The following is a 21,560-nucleotide window of genomic DNA, read 5'->3' on the forward strand; positions in this document are numbered from 1 at the left end:
TACTCAAAGACCGCTAAGGCCGGAAGTGCGAGGCTTGTGAAATGGGCGGTCTAGCCTCCGTCGCGCTTCCCAGGTTGCCTAGCAACCATGATAGCTGAAAATGTGTGGTTGACAGAAATGAAGGAGAACATATTTTGTTCGTTTGTTTGTTTCTACATGAGCTTTGTGTGATTTAATAAGTATCTGAGGCTGATACCACAGGACTGTAAAACATGATTGTTGGGCTTCATATCTGTACTGAACAGTCAATTTAAGATTAGCTAATAAATAACAATTAGCTAATGTTGTTCATGAGACTCAAGTCAGTGTAAATATGAGATGGCCAATATTATAGTTATTATATTAATCATAAGTTATTACAGCAGTGAGTTTGAACTCTCAAATCAAATCACTTCTATTGTCACATCACATGTGCAGGTACACTGGTACAGCACATGTGAGTGAACTCTGTGTCAAATACTGAGCTTCAGTAAAGATTCAAGTTGCAGCTATTTATGTCCTATCACCTTAAATCTTCACTCAAAGACACTCAAGTATCTGTGACAGTGTATATATAGATGTATTATATATAAGAGACAAATGTTGTTCCTTCAGTATGTTGGCATTATTACATTTGGCTCAATGCTTACATATATGTATAAAAAGCAAATGTACGAGCTGTGATAACTGTTTCTGATAGAATGAAGAGTAGACTGATATATGAAATATTCCTTTATTGGGTGAGAAAATCAGACCATGTCATAACTGCTTTAAGTCACACAGAATAGATATCAGAGCCTTAAACAGGCTGACTTCTGCTAAATGGGTCAATCTGGGCAGAAAGTCTACAAACACATAACATCCTTATAGAATATGATGTAACACTATAGATCAACTTACCTCAGAATATATAAAGCATATAAACAATTACAGCAATATGATGCAACAAACACAGCAGTGCTACTGATCCAAAATACTCAAAGCTTCATAGAACTGAAACAAACATTTATTTTTAGGTCCATTCAGCTGCTGATACATACTTTAGGTTTCTGAACATTAAACTTGTTGCTGCCTTTCATAGTGTGTAACTTGAAGGCCCTGAGTACTTTCTCCCACACTGCAAACACTGGGATGATAAAATTATTTGAACATTACCTAATAAGACTGATTCAGGACAGACAATTAGTTATTCTAAACTTTCCTAGCAGTCCTTCACAAACAGGGAACAGTCTGTCTATTCTCTCCATCTGTCAGCTGCTGCTGGCTCTTCCTCCTCCTCTTCCTCACACACTGCTGAGTTTGTCCTGGTGGATCATCAGGGGTGCAAAGCCTCACAGATGATGTGCAGCAGTGGGTCCCTCAGTCTGTCCTCACTCTGGACACTTGCAGTCGTCACACATGGAAATCAAATGTGTGATAAGCTGCAGGATTCAAACACTAGTGTAACTTATAAACACATGTTCATACTTTTATTCCACAATCAGAGAGAAAGAAACAGAGAGAGAGTGTAGGACAGACAGACAGGTGACAGTCTCAGGTGTACACACTGCTACAAACAGGAGGATTTAGTGTTTGTGTTATTAACTCATACGTACACTGTGTCTTTGTGTGAGGGGGGAAATTTGTATCTTAATATTCAAATACTGAGTACACAGAGAGTGTGTGTTAGTACAGATGGTTATTTACTGCACAGCTGTCTGCATGAACACCAGAGAAGAACCAGATGTAAGTTTCAAACCTGCAGGCTCATTTCATGTTTGTGTACAGAGGTGCTGTGTGGACCACATTTGAACTATTGCTTCTTTCTGCTTGGACAATTTTAAACAGATGATCATTTATTAAGAATAATCATATATTTCTTACAGCAGTGTGTGATAAACTAGATATCTGTGTTTAATATAAAGTGCTGCGTGTCCATCAAACACTGAAGAGCTGCTGGATTCATTGTTTCCTCCAAATGACAGAAAAGTCATTTTCATGTGACAGAGCGACGATGCAGTGGAGTCTGTTTCTGCTTCTTCTGATGGGTGAGTGATCATTTTACCAGGGCTCCTGATTGTTTCCACCTAAAATCCTTTAGTTTGATCAGGACTCATTAAACAAATGAACTCTTACTGAGAAAATCCAGGATTCACCTGTAAACTGGACAGTTTGATGGGAACATGAGTTTCCTGCTTGTATCAGCAGATATTCAACAGTATTTCTTCTGTTTTAGGTCAGTGTGTCTTCATCACATGTCAGCTGTATGAGTACCACTTTATTAAAGAAGAGATGAGCTGGGATGAAGCACGGGCATACTGCAGAGAGAACTACACAGACCTGGCCAAAGTGTTTGACCTGACAGACATGAGAAGACTTCAAACTCTGCACAGAGTCAAACACAAGCCTGGATTGGACTGTACAGCGAGCCAGGAAGAGACAACAGGAGGTGGCACTGATCTCTGCTGGGGGAGGAATACACTGAAAATAAGACCTGTTGGAGAGATGGAGAGCCAAATGATTATGATGGCACCCCTGAGAACTGTGTGATAATAGAAGACAAATGGGCTGATTACCCATGTACTCACCCATTTCAGTTCATCTGCTATGATGGTGAGAATATGTGAACAGTAATGTGATAATACAATATTTAATAATGTTATAATCTAGTTTATAATTTGTGTTATATCACATGTTCCTGAAAGAGACATTTTGAAGAATGAGATAAATTAGCTGATAAAGATGTTTTTGTGTTTTTCTGTTGATTTGACAGAAACAATGAAAAACAACAAAACCTTTCATTTGAATGAGACGTCTGTGACCTGGACTCAGGCTCAGAGCTACTGCAGACAGCATCACACTGACCTGGCCAGTGGACTCGATCAGATATACAGTGAAGAGTTTAAGACGCTGCAGAAGTCTACAGCCTCGTGGATCGGCCTGTTCAGAGACAGCTGGAGGTGGTCAGATGGGAATAACTTCTCTTTCAGATACTGGGACATGGACTCATTTAATGATGGACTAAACAACAGGAAATGTGCTACGACTCTGTTAGGGAGATCAGGAAGATGGAGCTCTGCTGGATGTGACCAAAGAAAGCCTTTCTTCTGCTATGATGGTGAGTTTACACAGATTTATCTCAGCTGTTTGTCCAATAGATGAACAGCTGGTGTCACTGAGAGGATTTAGGTCAGTATGTTTCTTCAGCCACTTATTTCTGCAGGTGAAGATGTTTAGCTGATGGTTGGAACACAGATTTCTCTGTAGAGCTGCTGATTCATCTGAAAAATTACTGAAATGTTTTCTTTTGTTCTTCTAGTGAAACTGGACCAAACATCTGTCTCTGATTTTATGGCAGATAATCTGATCCTGATCAGGGAAAACAAAACCTGGGAGGAAGCCTTGAATTACTGCAGACAGAACCACCATGACCTGGTTTCAATCAGCAACCCTGAGGAGCAGCGATGGGTCCAGGAAAGAGCCAAAAAGGCCTCGACTCCTTTCGTGTGGCTGGGACTGCGATACTCCTGCACTCTGGGTTTATGGTTCTGGGTCAATGACAACCTAGTGTGCTATGAGAGGTGGGCTTCAGGGGGAAAGACTGAAGACTGTGGCATGTCTGCAGCCATGACCACAGGAGGGCAGCACGAGTGGGTCAGTCAGAGGGAGAATGAAAAATTTAATTTTATTTGTATAAAACACTAAAGTTTAAAACTAAAGACACTTCTTAGCTGCACATGTAGATTTTCTGGGGTGAACTCTGTGTTTCTGCTCAGTGTTTACAGTCTCTGGGTTTGAAATGGGAGAAAAATGACCAACAGATTATTACCTGCAGCTTAGATATTTGCAGAGAGCAGTCTGTGTTTCATTTCCTCTCCTTTACCAGAGTCAGGAGCATCTTGGTTTCTTCCTTCGTTGTTGCTGGATTGGTTCATTATTAAACTGTAGCAGGATGTTTGTTTTATTTAGTTCAGATATGGTGAAGGTTTTAATGTTTCTGCTTCATGTGTTGTAAATCTTTGTATCACACCATTGTATCCTCAGCTTGAATTACAAAGCCTGTCACTAAAAGCAGGTAAAACCATGTTTGTGTCATGATTCCATATGAGCTCTATAATCTGATCATGTGTTCATGAAGCCAAATAAACCACTGTGTAATTTCAAAAATCTAAATGACTTATACAGCTTAATTTAACCAAGTCTGTCACTGTTACTGTTACGGTTTGGAGGACTAGAGAGGCACGGCTTCACTTGCGACACGTGGAAGGTGTTATGGATTTTCATATTCCGGGGCAGTTTAAGAGGGACAGAGACAGGGTTAATCACAGAGTCGACTTCAAAGGGACCAATGAAAGTGGGAGACAGTTTCTTGGATTCAGAGCTGAGTGGGACGAATCTTGTAGACAGCCAAACCTTTTGTCCAGGTGTGGAGGTGGGAGCAGGGGTCCGGTGGTGATCCGCCAGGCGCTTATTGCGTTCCACTGTGCGGAGAAGGGAGGCCCGAGTCGCTCTCCAGGCGCGCCGACACCTCCGAAGATGCTGTTGGACAGAGGGAACAAAGTGCTCACCTTCGACGGCTGGGAGGAGTGGCGGTTGATAGCCTAAGGACGCCACTTTGGGGTCCTTAGGGACTAGAAAAGTGCTATACAAATACAATAATAAATAATTTTTACGATTTATTTTTCTCTTGAACTGAGTCAACCAGATTCAGTTAGACATAAACAGCTGTGTAACACTCAAGTTTGACAGCATCCCTCATTTTGATATCTTTGTCCACATGTAACTTTCTGAAGCTTATATTTTAAAAAAGGCTTCATTACTCGAGGTTTTCTAACACAGTCATCTTTCTGTTGGACAGAATATGAACAGCAGCTTGAATCTTTCATGTGAATGAATTAAGTCTTTATTTGTCACTTGCGGTTGCCTACAGGTGAAATTGACCTTTTCTGACCATATATACAATACAAAAACATCACATTGTCTATTTGATTAATAATTTTAGTCTGTACACTGTCTCATTTACCCTGGTGTGTTCTCCCTTTGCTTGTGACCTCACAATATTTGAAAACATAATAGATAGAAAAAATAATTAAATGAAGCCCTATACAACAGTCATATAATAGGTTAGGGGCGATCGTGGCTCAAGAGTTGGCAGTTTGTCTTGTAATCAGAAGGTTGCCGGTTCGAGCCCCGGCTCAGACGGTCTCGGTTGTTGTGTCCTTGGGCAAGACACTTCACCTACTGCCTACCGGTGATGGTCAGAGGGGCCGATGGTGCGATATGGCAGCCTCACTTCTGTCAGTCTGTCCCAGGGCAGCTGTGGCTACAACTGTAGCTTCCTCCACCAGTGTTGAGAGTGGATAGTGGAATTGTAAAGCGCTTTAAGGGTCCTGAAAAGCGCTATATAAATGCAATCCATTAATATTAGTGTGGTTTACCTTTGAGCAGGAAGATTTAAATATATTTCATAACTTATATGTATTTTTCATAGATGGTTTTGACCTGGGGGAATAATAACTTATAAACCTGTAAAATATAAACATAATAGATATAATGTTATTATATATTATGTTTATTTATGAACAGGCAGAACACTTACTCCATGTCTCATTATCTCTCACACTGGTTCACTCTCTCTCACATAAAATCCCCACCAATGATTCAATGATTCACTTCCTTATGAACCACCGAATCAGGTACTGAAGCAGTGACTGAATGAAGCTTCAGATGTTTCAGACATTTGGCCTTTTTAATGCTTTTAAAAGTGGGTTTGATACCCACTGTGGGAGAGGTGGGTCACAGAAACATGTTCTGCTTGCATGCTAGTCAAGTGATGCTTAAAGCTTGTGTTTACCCTTCAGGAGAAAGATTGTTTCATTCCTGTGGGAAACTCTTAGTGGACTGTGTGGGACCCTGACCTGCAGACAGGTTCCTGAAAGACAGGCACACATTAAAGTAGGAGGAAGGTTCCCTCTGAGGTAACCTGCTCAGCAAGCGTATGAGTTGTTTGGATTCACAGATCACCAAGCTGCTGCTTTGTCAGGTGGATTTTTAAAAGCTGGGCCGAGAATGTTCAACATTGGAGGTTGTGGGTGTGTTATGGTGGTTTGACCATAATCGCATCTCAGAGGAAGACGAAGGTTGTTCCAGTCTGAGCGTCTGTTCAGTTTGAGGCCTGTGATTGGTCAGCTGTTAGGAAGCAACATAACTTCCTGTTTTGACCTTCAGCTGCTGACTCAGCTCAATCCACCCATCCTCACATTGACGGCCACATTTCTGGGCAACAAGCTGAGAAATGTTAATAAGGAGGCGACAAGACAAAGAAGACCAAGGATGAAGGAGGGAGGAGTTAAAGGAGGAATAAAAACTGGATTCACTGTTCAGATTGTAGATAATTAGAGATATTTACTTTTGTATCAGCCTTCACATCCACAATCATCTCCTCAGAAAAACTGTAAAAACATATTCATATCACAAACTGTGAAATCAAAGTAAGTTTTAGCATTCATTCCACATTATAATCAGTGACTTTCCTTTTTGTCACTGACTCATTTATCACTATAAACTCAATAGTGGTCAGATAATGAGCTCCATATTAACTATTCAGTAACCACTGCACATCTGTTCAATTGTCACTTGTCTGTCTGTCCTGAATCCTACAAACACTCTTAAAGAAAACAAACATTAGCCAAACACACGGTTCATCCTGGTGGTCAGGCGTCGGTCATGCAGATTCCAGGGGTGCTGTGAAAGGTCATACTGTTAACACTCTGCTGTGAAAAGAAGCAACACTGGTTTCAAACACAGTATGTGACTATATTCACTTCTCCCTGTAATTTCAACATTCTTTCAACAACACAGTGTACGTCCATCACCAACACACAGCTTGTAACCACAGTTTTCTTCACACACAAACACAATAATTCTGTGGTAGAAAAACGTGAAGTTGTGTCCTGCTGTAAATCACATGATCAAATCACATGATTAGCCCTCTGCTGTAGAAAAGTAACGTAAATGTTAGCGCTGCGCAGGTGTATACACTCTTTCTCACAGTGACCTCTGTGAGCAACACAAGGTAGTGAATAACACACCCATGGTAAATTAAAAAACACCCAGAAAAATTACAACTAAAAAGGTTAAATTTGCAGAGTTCACATAGTCATGTGACCCAAGTTTCCTTCTGTGGTCTCCTCCTGCTCCTGCAACAATAGACAAACACAGAGATACATCCACCCTTTTGTCATGTCTGCGTGGTGGTTAACCTTGCATAGTGGTGTTAGTCAGTCAAGTCTTGTGAGCTTTTATCAGCTTTTACCAGTCAGTCAGTCCCCCATTTTTTTTCACTCATTATTCATTCATTGATTCTTTCTTTGGTGATAGTGGAAATTATCGCCGCATTCGTTTCCACCCTCAGCAAAACGACGACATTTCAAAAAGAAAAAGAATTTAGACTGGATCCTTTTAGACAGGGACTCGCTTTCTAATTGTCCCAATAAGTCACTTTCTCCTGAGCACATTTTAATTTTGGAGAAACTCACTTTGCAACAACATGTTGTGCAGTTCTTCCTATTCAAAGTTCAGATCTGCTTAGATGACAGAAAAATGATCAAACAAAACTTGCACCGTGAAAGTAACAAAATAAAAAGGAAAAAAGAAAAGAAATAAAGGCCTTGTTAAATCATGACATGTGCTCCTCGTCTCCCAGGACAGTAAATCATACCAAACCTAATTGGCTCAACTTTGTAACAAAAGACAAATCATCAGCCAGATTAATCTCAAAGCATTCATCCAATCAGCCACACACAACATACAGCATAACCCTGTTGTCTTATCACATAATGAGTCTCTTCTCATGTATTGTTAAAACTTCACACACACCAGAAACTCACAATCAGCTCACTCATTTAAGACCTCTCATCATCTGTTTCCTCCTCTATGATGCAACCATCTGTCCTATAATATTCAGTCCACTAGTCTATGTATCACTTTCATCTTACTAGCAGTGTTGGGCAAGTTACTTTGAAAAAGTAATTAGTTATAGTTACTAGTTACTTCTTCAAAAAATTAACTGAGTTAGTAACTGAGTTACAATATTCTAAAAGTAATTAATTACTTGAAAAGTAACTATTGCGTTACTTTAAAAAAAACATTTAACCCTCTGGGGTCCAGGGTATAATTTGCCATTTTTAACTACTTTTGATTTTCCCGCCACATTTTACCTTTAAAAACTATTTACTTTGTCTTGTTTGGTATCATCCTTTTCAGCACAACCTCACGTGTCTGAATTTACAGTCATGTTTTCATTTTGACATACTGTATTAACACAATTGATCTAAAATCAGACAAAAAACATAAAATCAGAGTAGAAAAAAGTTATATTTTTACTGTAACAACCACAAACATGTTTAATGAATCATATTTCATAAATAATTTAAAATCATATGCACAAGTTTTGCAAACAACAGTTATTTGCATCCATTTACCTTTGACCCTTTTAAAATCATTTCAAACTATTTACAGAACAATCAGCTGTTCAATAAGATGCCACAAATTATTTGTGCCACTCCAAAACAATAATTTCTGTCCACTATAAAGGAAACATCACAGCCTGATACCTGCAGGTCTGACAGTAGCAGGTGTGTCACTCCTGTTTCTACCTGGAGACAGCAGTCGTCTCATTGTTCTGACACACAACACAAAACTATCCACAACACTACACACTAACTACACAAGACAACACATTAACTACACCAAACAAGGTAAACGTCACAAATCTCTCACATCTCAAAACTCGCTCTCCCTCTTTTTCTGCTCTCTCTCTCTCTCTCTCTCTCTCCTAAAACTTCCCCTGTTTTTTTGTTTTTGTTTTTGTTTTTTCTCTCATAAGCAGAGAGGACTCGCTGCGCTGTCCTTAGACAGTAAACGTGACGAAACTATTGAGGAAAAAACGCCGCGTATATCTTGTTTATCATGACTCTGGTTTTACGTGGCCTAACAACACAATTTATAAACTGGTACCTTGTTGCTTCGTCTTTAAGTGGTCATGTGATTGGCTTACCACGACTACTTTATTCTTCCTCAGTCAAACAGCAGCACTCATGCGATTGTTTTGCCCCCTTAGCTCCAGGTGTTGCGCCAGAAAGTGATCGTGATTACCGTCCGCGGGAGCGCAGCTGCTTAAAGCTGTAGCGTCCAGATTACTTACAGCTACTTCCGTGCAACTGATATAAGATGTGGTAATCTGAAGGGAGCTTCAACCGTCTGTTTGTTGAAAAATAGTAACGGACCGCGTTTTCTTCTTAGTAACTGTAACGGTGTTGTAACGATAGGAACAGTAATTAGTTAGATTACTTGTTACTGAAAAAAGTAACGCTGCTACGTTTCCATCACTGCTTACTAGTGACTTAATCTCATTCTTAGACGCTGTCTTCATGAGTTTCATTGCATGTGTATGTAGGGTTAGTATGGGTAATGCATTTTCTGTTTGTGTGTGTTTTTTGTGTACCGTTCGCGTTTTGTAGTCCAGAGTCAATTCTCAATTTTCCCACTTAAAGCAGTTTCCTTTTTCCCAGGATTGCTAACCCAAATTTTGATTTCCCACACTAAACAAACAGCCTTCCTCTGTGTCTTCACCTGCTCCTCTCACTCCGTTCTTCTCTCCCACTTTGCAGTCCAATGGCAGTCAGTTCTCTTCAGCTTTGTCCTGGGTCATCCTCACTGTCTCATGTGCCATTTCACTTCAAAAGTGGCAAATGTCCCTCAGACAGTCTCCTCAAAAGTCATCTTCACACACAGTGAAGTGGCAACTTGCTGAAAACACATCTCCATCCATCCATGTTGATGGGTTTTCTTTCTCTCTGATGCCATTTGCACACACTGCTGCTGGACCTCTCTGCTCAGGACTCTGCTTTTGTCTCTTGGGCTGCTTTCAACTGTTTATGTGCTGTGCTTCTGGAACTGCACTCCTTGTCTTCAGGCAGAGGTTAACTTCCATGGAGCTTATTGTCTCAGGGCGAGGAACACATGGGAGTTAAGCTGTAAACACCACTCAGCCAAAAGCTCGGCCTCAGTGTTTCCTAATGACGTTAAACCTATAATTTTCCTCCCGACTGCTGCATGTGGAAAATTGATTCAGGTATGCTCTACACCTGAAGTGACAAACTAAGACATTTTCACTATTCTCATCACTGCTTAAACAACACACATCTCTCTCTCTGTTTTTGAACTCTCCTTTCTTAAAAACAGAAAGGGGGATTGCAGTTGTTTCAGGCTGAGAAACACCCTTCATTCATATTTCCTCAACACAAATCTTTTTTATTTCTTTTGTGGCCACTAGGTTAGAAAGTGACCTGCAGAATCATCTCTTCCCCAGTTCGGGACCAGTTCACACACATACTTTCACACCTGTCTGTGGCTCACACGCAGTGACGTCAGACACATTCACCTGCTTTTGGCCAAAACAAAAAACATGATGCTGATGTTACAAAGGTCTCACACACAGGAATCAGGATGCAGAAAAGCTGTTGCCCATCTGAGGTGTGAGGACAAAACTCAACTCTCAGATAGCCGCATGCTTGAGTTATCATAGCTCTGTTTCCCTCCCCTCTGATGCGCTCTAAGCCAGCTCCTGCTCTGATAATGTGTAGCTTGCTCATTAGCTTGGAAGTGACTGCATACAAAACAACAATCAGACTCACACAGACCACGTCTGGCCCGCACTCACACACAAAATAGACCTATCGCTTGCGTCTACACGCACAGTGCTCACTGTTGAAAGCTCTCCAACGCCCCAAATGGGGGAGATTCCAAACTCTCTTCACGGCAGAGTCACCAAACCTAAGTTGTCTTTAAAACTGTCAACGCCCCCAATGGCATAGAAGCCTGCATCTTTCTCACGTGGCTAGCACGCTCCCGGTATCGCGTTTAACGCACAGTCATGTAACCTCTAAGGCCTTCTGTACTTACTGTTTGTGTTGCTTTTCATTCACGGGAAGAGTCTCTGGATCCCGCCAATTGCCATCCAACCCGAGGGGAGTTCAGAAGCTAACTCACTGGCCTGGCGACAAAATTAAGCACCAGGGCTTTCATCAGGCGTCCCAGATGCTGGCTGCTAGCAGACTTCGGCGGCAGTGTCTCCCCCCTCCACGGTGGACGCAATGTGTTGGGATCCGGCTCGGAAGGACCAAATAAATGTTGGGTCTGCGCTTCCACAGGGCTCGCTATTTTAGAAACGAATTCTTGTTAACGACAAAAACAAGACGGAACCGGGTTTCACTTGCTAGCAGGGGAAGGCTGGTCAGATCCAGGCTCTTGGAGCTCAATGCTCCGCACCTGACGCCTAACCAACTCCTTCAAAGAGCAGCCTTCCTCGCAGCTTTTTATTTCCATGACCCAGCTTACACACAAGCACCTCCTATGGTTCTAAAAGATAAGGCACTATGTGTATATGTGTGTGCACGTGTGTGTATGTGTATGTTTGTGTCATGGGGGTGCGTTTGTGTGACCTAAAAGGATCATAAAAGCAGAAAGCTTACAACACAAGAAACAGATCTTTCAGATAGGATGTGCCTATAATAAAAACACGTCAGCCCCCCCCAGCACCACAGTGGCTGGAGAGGTGGTCAGGTACAAAGGAATGTCTTTGATCCTATAGTTTGAACTAAGACTTTACAAATTTAAGAAACACAATGGCAACATTTAACAATTTAACTCCAACAGGGAGACAAACTCGCTGCTGTAGTCACAGAACAAAAGAAAAAAAGAAGAGAACTTGGTGGCTGACCATATGGAGACAGGACACATTGAACTCTTCCTTCACCAAAGTCATAGCACAGTCTTTAACTTTCCCATCACACCACTGCTGGAGGCTTCCAGTCTCATCCCAGCCAGAAGTTTGGTACCACAAGCAAAGAGCCAGCATTTCCGTGATGTCTGTTTAAGGCTTTTATGCTGACACAAATGACAGTTTTTTAAGGGTAAACGCACCCGTGCCATGATGATAAAGACACAAAAACATGTGACTTGGAATTTTTTGAGCTTTGCTTTAATCTTCTGTGGTTAACCACAATAATCCTAAAGTCAGCTTAATGAAGGCCTCAGTTTGAAAACTGAGGAACAAAAAAGGAAAAAAAACATTAAACGCAGAAAACAGGAAGTAAGAATGAGTCAAGATGTGACTGTTGACACTTTTTATGTGTTCGATCATCTCAGCAATGAAAGGAAAATATTTGCCTCATATATTCTGTGAAACTTCTGTACCTTTACATTTACTGAAGCAGATGTTGAAGCACTTGTAAGAACAAGAGATGCACCAGTATCATTGTCATTCTCTCAAACTTCAGTGAAACCAGTAAATCTGTTTGTACAGAAGAAGAGTTTGTTCCTCTGTGTCAGCTTTATTTGACTCCCATGAGCTCCTTAATGTAAAGCCTGTTGCTGATGCTGCATGAACTTCAACGTCTGAAATCTGCAGCTGTTTCACTTAAGGCACATGTGACCAAATTAACATATATCCCAGCATGCACTGGGGTACCCAGGAGGCCTGTAGGCTGTCAGATATTGGATTAGGGTTATTCTCTGTCAGCGTGTCAATACTATGTTACTGTAGATATTGTTCAGTGTTGATGGCGGCTTGTTGCTGGATCGGCTGAATGTGAAAGTCAATAAGAACACAGCGATCTGAAGGACTGATGACATCACAAGCAGACAAATTTAAAATGATTAATGCTAACGTTTAATCTGAAAACTTTTAGAGCATCCAAGTTGCAAAAGATCATTTTCTTTTGTCTAAAAGTGAAACCAGTAGGATATTTCTTCTGGTTTTGTTCAGTATTTGCAGTAATGACCTTCTCTGTGGTTCACACATGGAGACGTCTTTATGGAATTGGAAGTAATTGCATCTTTATGCGTCAGCTGATGGAGTCATGTGACACAGTTCATTTGAGTCAGCAGCAAATTAGCAGGATTCATTTAACAGCAAGATGAAGATGTTTCTACTGTCTCTGCTACTTGTGAACGGTACTGTTACCTCCAATTATTGGTTTTAACATTAATGATGATTTTACTGTATTTTACATGAGGCAAATGATATTACTGTCATTTTTTATATTGTTGATTGTGATATGAATAATGTATGATTTGTCATACATTTAAAACTATAAACTATTGTTTCACAAATTATTTCAAGTAAAATGGAAACAATGGGGATGATTAATTTCATTAACCCTTTAAGACCTACCATAGAACCAAGTCCGCCAGAGCTTATATTATATTTTTACATGCTGTAGTGCCATTTTTGGGAGCATTTCAAGTTGCTATACATAAATACAACCATTATCTCCCAAATTGTAAAAATATGTATAAATAAGTCCATAGTAACCACATAAATTGCAAAAAAGGCAATAAACTAGAAAAAAAAATCCCTTTCTTTTTTAATGTATATATTTCTAGTTAGAGAAATTTCTGAGAGATAACTCTCAAAACTGTAAAAAAAAAAAAAAAAAAAGTTTCCAAAAATAGTTTCCAACCACAGGAAATTTATTTTGAGTGTCTTCATAGTTTTATTTTTGAGATACACCAATTTTTATATACTGTAGGAAAAAGGAAAACAGATATTATAATGCAAATTTGCCCAAATAAATAAACTGACACAAAGGGAAACACAGCCACGAGAGAGACTACAACACTGACAAAGAGAAACACAGGGCTTAAATACACTGAGGGATAACGACGGAAGGAGAGCACAGCTGGACGAGACAAGGGAAGCAAAACTAGAATCACTGACATGAGACACGGACCTTCAAAGTAAAACAGGAAACACACTGACTGAACTCTAGACATGTACAGTGGGGCAAAAAAGTATTTAGTCAGCCACCGATTGTGCAAGTTCCCCCACTTAAAATGATGACAGAGGTCAGTAATTTGCACCAGAGGTACACTTCAACTGTGAGAGACAGAATGTGAAAAAAAATATCCATGAATTCACATGGTAGGATTTGTAAAGAATTTATTCATAAATCAGGGTGGAAAATAAGTATTTGGTCAATAGCAAAAATACAACTCAATACTTTGTAACATAACCTTTGTTGGCAATAACAGAGGTCAAACGTTTACTATAGGTCTTTACCAGGTTTGCACACACAGTAGCTGGTATTTTGGCCCATTCCTCCATGCAGATCTTCTCAAGAGCAGTGATGTTTTGGGGCTGTCGCCGAGCAACACGGACTTTCAACTCCCGCCACAGATTTTCTATGGGGTTGAGGTCTGGAGACTGGCTAGGCCACTCCAGGACTTTCAAATGCTTCTTATGGAGCCACTCCTTTGTTGCCCGGGCGCTGTGTTTTGGATCATTGTCATGTTGGAAGACCCAGCCTCGTTTCATCTTCAAAGTTCTCACTGATGGAAGGAGGTTTTGGCTCAAAATCTCATGATACTTGGCCCCATTCATTCTGTCCTTAACACGGATCAGTCGTCCTGTCCCCTTGGCAGAAAAACAGCCCCATAGCATGATGTTTCCACCCCCATGCTTCACAGTAGGTATGGTGTTCTTGGGATGCAACTCAGTATTCTTCTTCCTCCAAACACGACGAGTTGAAATAATGGAGTCTTCAATAATCCCATGCAAACGTACACCTATCTGGAATAACCCTGACATATTACAAAACAATAATAAGATTAATTTCCCAGAATGGAGTTGTAAAGGAATTAAATACTTAGAACATATATTAGAGGGAACAGAATTTATTCCATTTGACAGACTAGTTACACAATATGGGATCAACAAGAAAAGATTTTTAGAATATCAACAAATTAAATCCATAGTAAAAAAGAAATTTAACCTCAGTCAAGTTGAATTACAAACACCACCAAGTGTGGTTCAATTTCTTACTCTTAAATCCCCCAAACTATTATCTAAAATATACAGAACACTTTCTAAAATAGATGAATCAATATCCCTTCCTATTGCAAAGTGGGAAGCAGATTTATCAGTCAGCTTAGACCAAAACGTCTGGTCTCAGATGTGCTTAAAAACCTTTAAATTGATTAAAAATCCCAATCTGCAATTAATACAATACAAAATACTGCATAGAGTGCACTATACAGGTCATCGAATGTTCAAGATGGGCTTTACATCCGCCAACAACTGCTCACACTGTCAAGGCAATACCCCAGACAATTACATCCACGCTCTTTGGTTCTGTCCACCAGTGCAGAAGTTTTGGCACGAGATATGTGAAGACTTATCAAAGTGTCTGAAATGTAAAATTCCAACCTCCCCTTTAGTATGCTTGTTGGGAAATTTGGATGATGTCACTACAGAAACTAATACAGTCCACATGGTTTTTACTGCCCTATGCATCGCCAAGAAAACGGTCCTCATGAACTGGAAAAATAAAAATAATCTTAATTCTAGCCAATATAGAAACTATCTAATAGATCACATTAGTCTTGATATAGCCTCTGCCACCACATTAGATCAATCCCTCTGGGCTCCTTTGATCGGCTCCATCACCTAGCGGGGTTGGGGGGTCGTGGTTTGGTCCCGCCTTGGCTATTGTGGTTGATGTGGAGGTTGGGATGGGCTTAGGGCACCTGGAGGACCCCTAGAGACGTTATCCCTGGAGGGCTTAACCCGGGGGTTGTGTTCATAACCTGGTTAGTGGCTCTGGTCGCTCTCAGAGGTTGTTCTCCTCGTGGCCGCGTGCAGCGGGGCTGGAGGATGGTCTGTGCTGGCGGACGTAGGTTACTGGCCTGGTGGCCTGGCTGCCCCTGAGTGGATCCGGGGCGGGCGTGGGGGTTTGGGGTTCGGGGGTGCTTCGCCTCCGTGCTGGGGCTCTGGCTGGGCCTTGGGGGCTTCGGTCCTCGTCGGTGTGTCGCCAAGGTTGTGGGCGGGTGGGTGCACGGGGGCTCAGCCCTGGCACAGGGAGCCTCTTGTGCATCGGCCTAACCGGGGGGCTCTTCAACTGGCAGGGAGGTTGTTCCATCTTTGCAGGAGTCCACTCTGCAGGTGGGGGAGAGACATAGGAGAGGTGGAGAATAAACTTAACCTGGGTGTCTGTGTCTTGTGTAGTCTGGGAGATGATTGAATGTTGGGGTGGGTACAGTTTCCTCTGCGGTGGGGTAGGGTGGGCTGCCCCGGGTCCTGTGGGGCTTGGCGGTGCTGCTGCCGTAGGCCCCGGTCTGGATGGGCCTGGGCTCCCTTGCCTTGGTGGATACCAGAGGACGGGGGTGCCTATTGGGGTCAGCGGGGGAGCTGGCCCTAGGGAGGGACACCCTCCCCTCCCTTCTTTTCCTCCCCATCCCCGGCTGCCTCCCTCTTCCCGCTCCACCACACCCACCCACACAGGTAGGGCTTTGGGGTGCGGGTGTGTCACCAGGGTGCAGGGGAGACATTCCCCCCCCCTCTGTCCTCTTCTGGCCACCTGTGCCTCAATTTTATCTCACAACTTAGACATCCACATTACTTACACTCTCATAACACACACACACACATATATATATATATATAGGGCCTTGAGGTTGGGCACGTTAACGGCGTCCAGTAGACGGTCTGTGTATTCAAACCTACCTCTGGCGCCGGTGCCCACCTCTCAATTTTAAATCCATGTAGACATTGAGGGTTCTCGGGAGGGGCCGTGCTAACACCTGCTGCTCTCTGGCAGCAGCACCATGCTCTCCCTTGTTTTAAACACACTTTAGAGCAACACGCAGCAACACTACACTTGAGCGGGAGGAGGAGGGTATGGGGTCTTAACACACCCCCGTTCTCTGCTAGCCATCGGGGCGGGGGGGCTGGTAAGAGATGCTGGCTGTCCGATTGGCCTCCCTGCTGCTGCGGAGCCTGGGGCGGTCTGCTAGCCTCCACCCCGGAGGGAAGGGTAACATCTCTTGGGTCTGGGTGCCGTTTCCCCCTCTGGGGGCGAGGATACCTGGACCCGGGGTATAGAGTATGTTTGGGGAGTGTGATTGTGTGTACATGTCCATTTACGTTTATTCCTATGTTGGGTGAGTGCTAAGTGTTTGTATATGTGTGCATGAGGGTGGGAATGCATGTCTGTGTCTGTGTGTGCCTGTTTGTCTGTGTCTATATGTCAGGTCGGGTCTTAGACTCCACCTCTCTGGGAACTCCCAGGCCCTCCAAGTGTGGAGGCCTATCTCCCCTCACCACACTCCCTGCCGGTGACTGATGCCCTCAGGGGTCGGTGCATTGTTGGTTCTTGGTGTCCGGGGCTGGGCGCTCAGGTCATGTGCCAGCTCACTCCCGGTGGCTACTTGGCGGGGCCTGGCGCCTGCTGCTCAGTCAGGCCTCTTCCGGGGCGCGGAGGGCCCTCGGGCCTCCGGCCTCTGTGCCTGCGGCTCGGTTCACTCTGGCACAGCTGGCTGCCGGCGGAGCCGGCGGGCGCGCCGGTGCAGCCCCCTCTAGTTTCTGCCCGGTGGCTACTGGGTGACCCCTCGTCTGGGTATCCTCAGCCCTTCCCATGAAGGTGGCACGGATGCCCCTCCGGTGGTCCTCCTTGGGCTCTTGCACTCTGGGACCTCTGGATGTCTGGGGCCTGGATCTCCTCCATGCCTGCTTCATGCCCTGAGGGACAGGGCTATGGCTCTCTACATCCTCTTGCAGACCATTACAGGGGGAAACCATTTGAATACAAGCGCGCCGATCCACACAGGTGTGCACACAGGCGTTCACTGTTTGTAGACTTAAATCACACCTTTCTTGGCTGCTACTTCAAAGCACATTGTGCGCTGTCTGTCCTGCGTGCTGCACAACAACATTCAATATTTAGTATTTACTGCTGTTTACACTTAGCTAGATTAATGCGATGGTGTTGTGTATAGTATGTTGCTTTGTTTTTTTTGTTTTTGTTTTTTTTTGCTTGTTTTCTATTCTTTTTCTCTCAACAGGTGATCCCGGAGATATTTTTTTTCCCCCTTTCTCACTGTCCCTCTCCCCTTCTGTTTTTCTTTTCCTTCCTCTTTCTTTCTCCCTTTCCTATCCCTCACTCATGTCTGTCCCGTCTGTAACAACTGAAAATAAAATAAAATAAATAATAAAAACAAAGGTCGATCAAATGGACCAATACGGCAATGCCATGATGATCCATTTGGCAAAATAAATCCATTGGGTATCCTTGTTGGTCTTCAGACAACAATTCTGACGGCTAAAGAACCGAATGGGACAGGCAAAAAAAAAAAAAAAAAAAAAAAAAAAACACGACGAGTTGAGTTTATACCAAAAAGTTCTACTTTGGTTTCATCTGACCACATGACATTCTCCCAATCCTCTGCTGTATCATCCATGTGCTCTCTGGCAAACTTCAGACGGGCCTGGACATGCACTGGCTTCAGCAGCGGAACACGTCTGGCACTGCGGGATTTGATTCCCTGCCGTTGTAGTGTGTTACTGATGGTGACCTTTGTTACTTTGGTCCCAGCTCTCTGCAGGTCATTCACCAGGTCCCCCCCGTGTGGTTCTGGGATCTTTGCTCACCGTTCTCATGATCATTTTGACCCCACGGGATGAGATCTTGCGTGGAGCCCCAGATCGAGGGAGATTATCAGTGGTCTTGTATGTCTTCCATTTTCTGATGATTGCTCCCACAGTTGATTTTTTCACACCAAGCTGCTTGCCTATTGTAGATTCACTCTTCCCAGTCTGGTGCAGGTCTACAATTCTTTTCCTGGTGTCCTTCGAAAGCTCTTTGGTCTTGGCCATGGCGGAGTTTGGAGTCTGACTGGTTGAGGCTGTGGACAGGTGTCTTTTATACAGATGATGAGGTCAAACAGGTGCCATTCATACAGGTAACGAGTGGGGGACAGAAAAGCTTCTTACAGAAGATGTTACAGGTCTGTGAGAGCCAGGGATTTTCCTTGTTTGAGGTGATCAAATACTTATTTTCCACCCTGATTTACGAATAAATTCATTACAAATCCTACCATGTGAATTCATGGATTTTTTTTTCACATTCTGTCTCTCACAGTTGAAGTGTACCTCTGGTGCAAATTGCTGACCTCTGTCATCATTTTAAGTGGGGGAACTTGCACAATCGGTGGCTGACTAAATACTTTTTTGCCCCACTGTAACAGCAACTGAGGAGACAGAACATAGGGACCTGAAACATGGAACAGAAAGGCACAGTAGACATAACATGAACATAACGCCACAGAGAAAGCATAAAACAAAACACAGGACTTCTTACAAAATAAAATAGGTAACATAATGAAATGCAGACATGACTACATGAACTTGACAGCATAAGAAACAGACATGAAACACATGAAGGGCAAGGGAGACCTAACAGGGGTTGAAAGCACAAGGGGAAACTCATAAGCAAATGAACTTAGATAACCTAAAGAACTTAAACATACCATAAACATCAGAATAAACTAAAATTCAGAACGCTGGGTCAATAGACCCAAGAACGTGACACAAAAACTATACAGAAAGGCACAAAATCAAAAATTAAGGTAATGGTGGACTTGGTTCTATGGTCCATGTTATATTCCCAGTGCTCCAGGCTTGTGAAATCTAAAACCAGTATTTGAATACATTCACGCTGTTTGAGTTTGATTTTACAAGTTAGAATGACATTAAAGTCATTAACTGGAGATGAAAAAGTATCACTTTTCATAACTTTTAGTTCTGGAACTTGAAACGAATCTGTATGATTCCCTGGTTGAACTGGTGCACTCAGACTGGACTATTCTCATTTCCCTCACATAGTGTGCATTTTTCAGAGAAGTTCGACATGTGCAGAAATGCTCTTTGATTTCAGTATTTCTTGCCCTTATAAATAAATTACCTGCAAACAAACTCAAAATATGGAGCTAATTTGTGTTTTTCTATGTGCTCACAGTTTCCCAGGCTGTGGTGGTGGAGGTGAATGAGGGGAAAATGTTTGTCCTGTTACCCTGCCAGTACTCAGGAGTTATATTTAAGAACCACACAGTGATGTGGACTCGCAATGATCTTAATCCCAAAACTGTCCACCGACAACGAGAAGGAGGAGATGATCTTAGAGAACAAAACCAGCGTTACAGCGAGCGCACATCAATGAGACCTGATGCTCTGGACTCTGGAGACTTCAGCCTCACTCTGAGAAAACCAACGAAGACTGACAGTGGAGAATACACCTGCTCCATCACCGATGGACAAGAAGAACTGATAGTGAGACGCGTATGGCTGCAAGTCAAAGGTCATAAATAAATGACACCTGCTGTAACCACAGATCAGAAGCTAATACTGTAGATCATAGGTGTCGAACTCCAGGCCTCGAGGGCCGGTGTCCTGCAGGTTTTAGATGTGTCCTTGATACAACAGCTGATAGACCCTGTGCACAAGAAAATGCTAACTTCCTGTTTTAAGACTGGATGTAGGTTTGTACATTTCCGTTAGCTTTACTTTGCAGTCAATTGCTACTGCGAAGGTGGACTCAAAAATCATGTCCAAAACACAAAAACAGAAAGATTACGTTAGGTTACAAAGAGCAGAGGGTGGGAACACTCACCATGGCTGTGTCATAAAAAAAATCTAATGATCAATTTGATGTTTGAAGTGCGTAGATCGATTGTTTGTTTACATCACTCAACACAAGCATGCAGAAGACACATCGTCCACATTCAGAAGCACATCTCTGTATAGTGACTGGTCTTATGATTTAAACAGGCAAATGTCCAGCATTCAAACTGCAGGTGAACAATAGTCAAAGCCTGATGTTTCCCTGTTATGTCGATATCAGTACACACAGCATGTCAACAAACCGTGAAAAAAAAATACATGAATGATTGCGGGTAAGGGTCTCTGTATGCGAGTATTTACGAAGGGTATGTTGTGACTTTTAGTGCAATTTTGCATGCTTTTTGTTTTTGTTTTCTAAAGTGCATTGTGTTCTGCGTCCGTTCGTTCGCGCACCGGATTATAAGGTGCATTAAGCTTAAATTAAGCAATTAAGGTTAAAGTTAAATTCATTAGTTCTAAAATCTGTCATTGTGATTTATAGAAAAACAAATATGCTGTATGTTTATTTCTCAAATAAATGTTTAGGACTGAAACCAGGTTTTTATCTTTGGTTTGAACTTTGAGAGTTTAAACAAGAGAGAAAGGTGTGAAGCTGTTCTGTTCATGCCTGTCTGAGAAAACTCACCTTCTCAAATACTGAGAAATTAGAATACTTTGTCTCTTTTGCTCTGAGGCACGAGGGAAAAATATGAACATGTTGATGATCATCATGTACAGATATATTTGGTAAATGCCCAAGACATCCTGAGAAATGTAAATTGCCGCTTGAGTCTTCTATTTGGTTGACTTTTTTTTGGAAAAGCCCACTGTAAACAAGACGCGAATATCACACTGTAAACGAAGCGCCCTACAGGAGTTTCCCCACCAGAAGTAGCATATGCTAAGGTGCACATAGTCTATTTAAATAGCTAAATGACCTCCTCAGCATGTCCTGAAGTTCTCCAGAGGCCTGGTAATAAACTAATCATTTGATTCAGGTGTGTTGACCCAGGGTGAGATCTAAAACCTGCAGGACACCGGCCCTCGAGGCCTGGAGTTGAAAACCGCTGCTGTAGATACAGGTCAGAGGTCATGAAGTTCATGC

The 21,560-nt window shown here is 42.5% G+C and overlaps 2 protein-coding genes across 2 annotated transcripts in view; one reads left to right on the forward strand and one right to left on the reverse strand.

Moving 5' to 3' along the window:
* LOC102789482 (methylglutaconyl-CoA hydratase, mitochondrial-like) overlaps positions 1–21,560 on the reverse strand; it is a 674,272-nt gene that overhangs the window by 482,072 nt on the left and 170,640 nt on the right. The gene's annotated exons all lie outside the window — the stretch shown is intronic.
* On the forward strand, positions 2,737–3,663 carry LOC148103189 (C-type lectin lectoxin-Phi1-like). Its single transcript, XM_087839465.1, has 2 exons — positions 2,737–3,076; positions 3,317–3,663. The coding sequence occupies exons 1-2, from the start codon at positions 2,737–2,739 to the stop codon at positions 3,661–3,663; spliced, it is 687 nt and encodes a 228-aa protein (XP_087695591.1).

Source organism: Neolamprologus brichardi, chromosome 3 (genome assembly GCF_056152115.1).
Source record: "Neolamprologus brichardi isolate AB-2024 chromosome 3, ASM5615211v1, whole genome shotgun sequence".
Lineage (NCBI taxonomy): Eukaryota > Metazoa > Chordata > Actinopteri > Cichliformes > Cichlidae > Neolamprologus > Neolamprologus brichardi.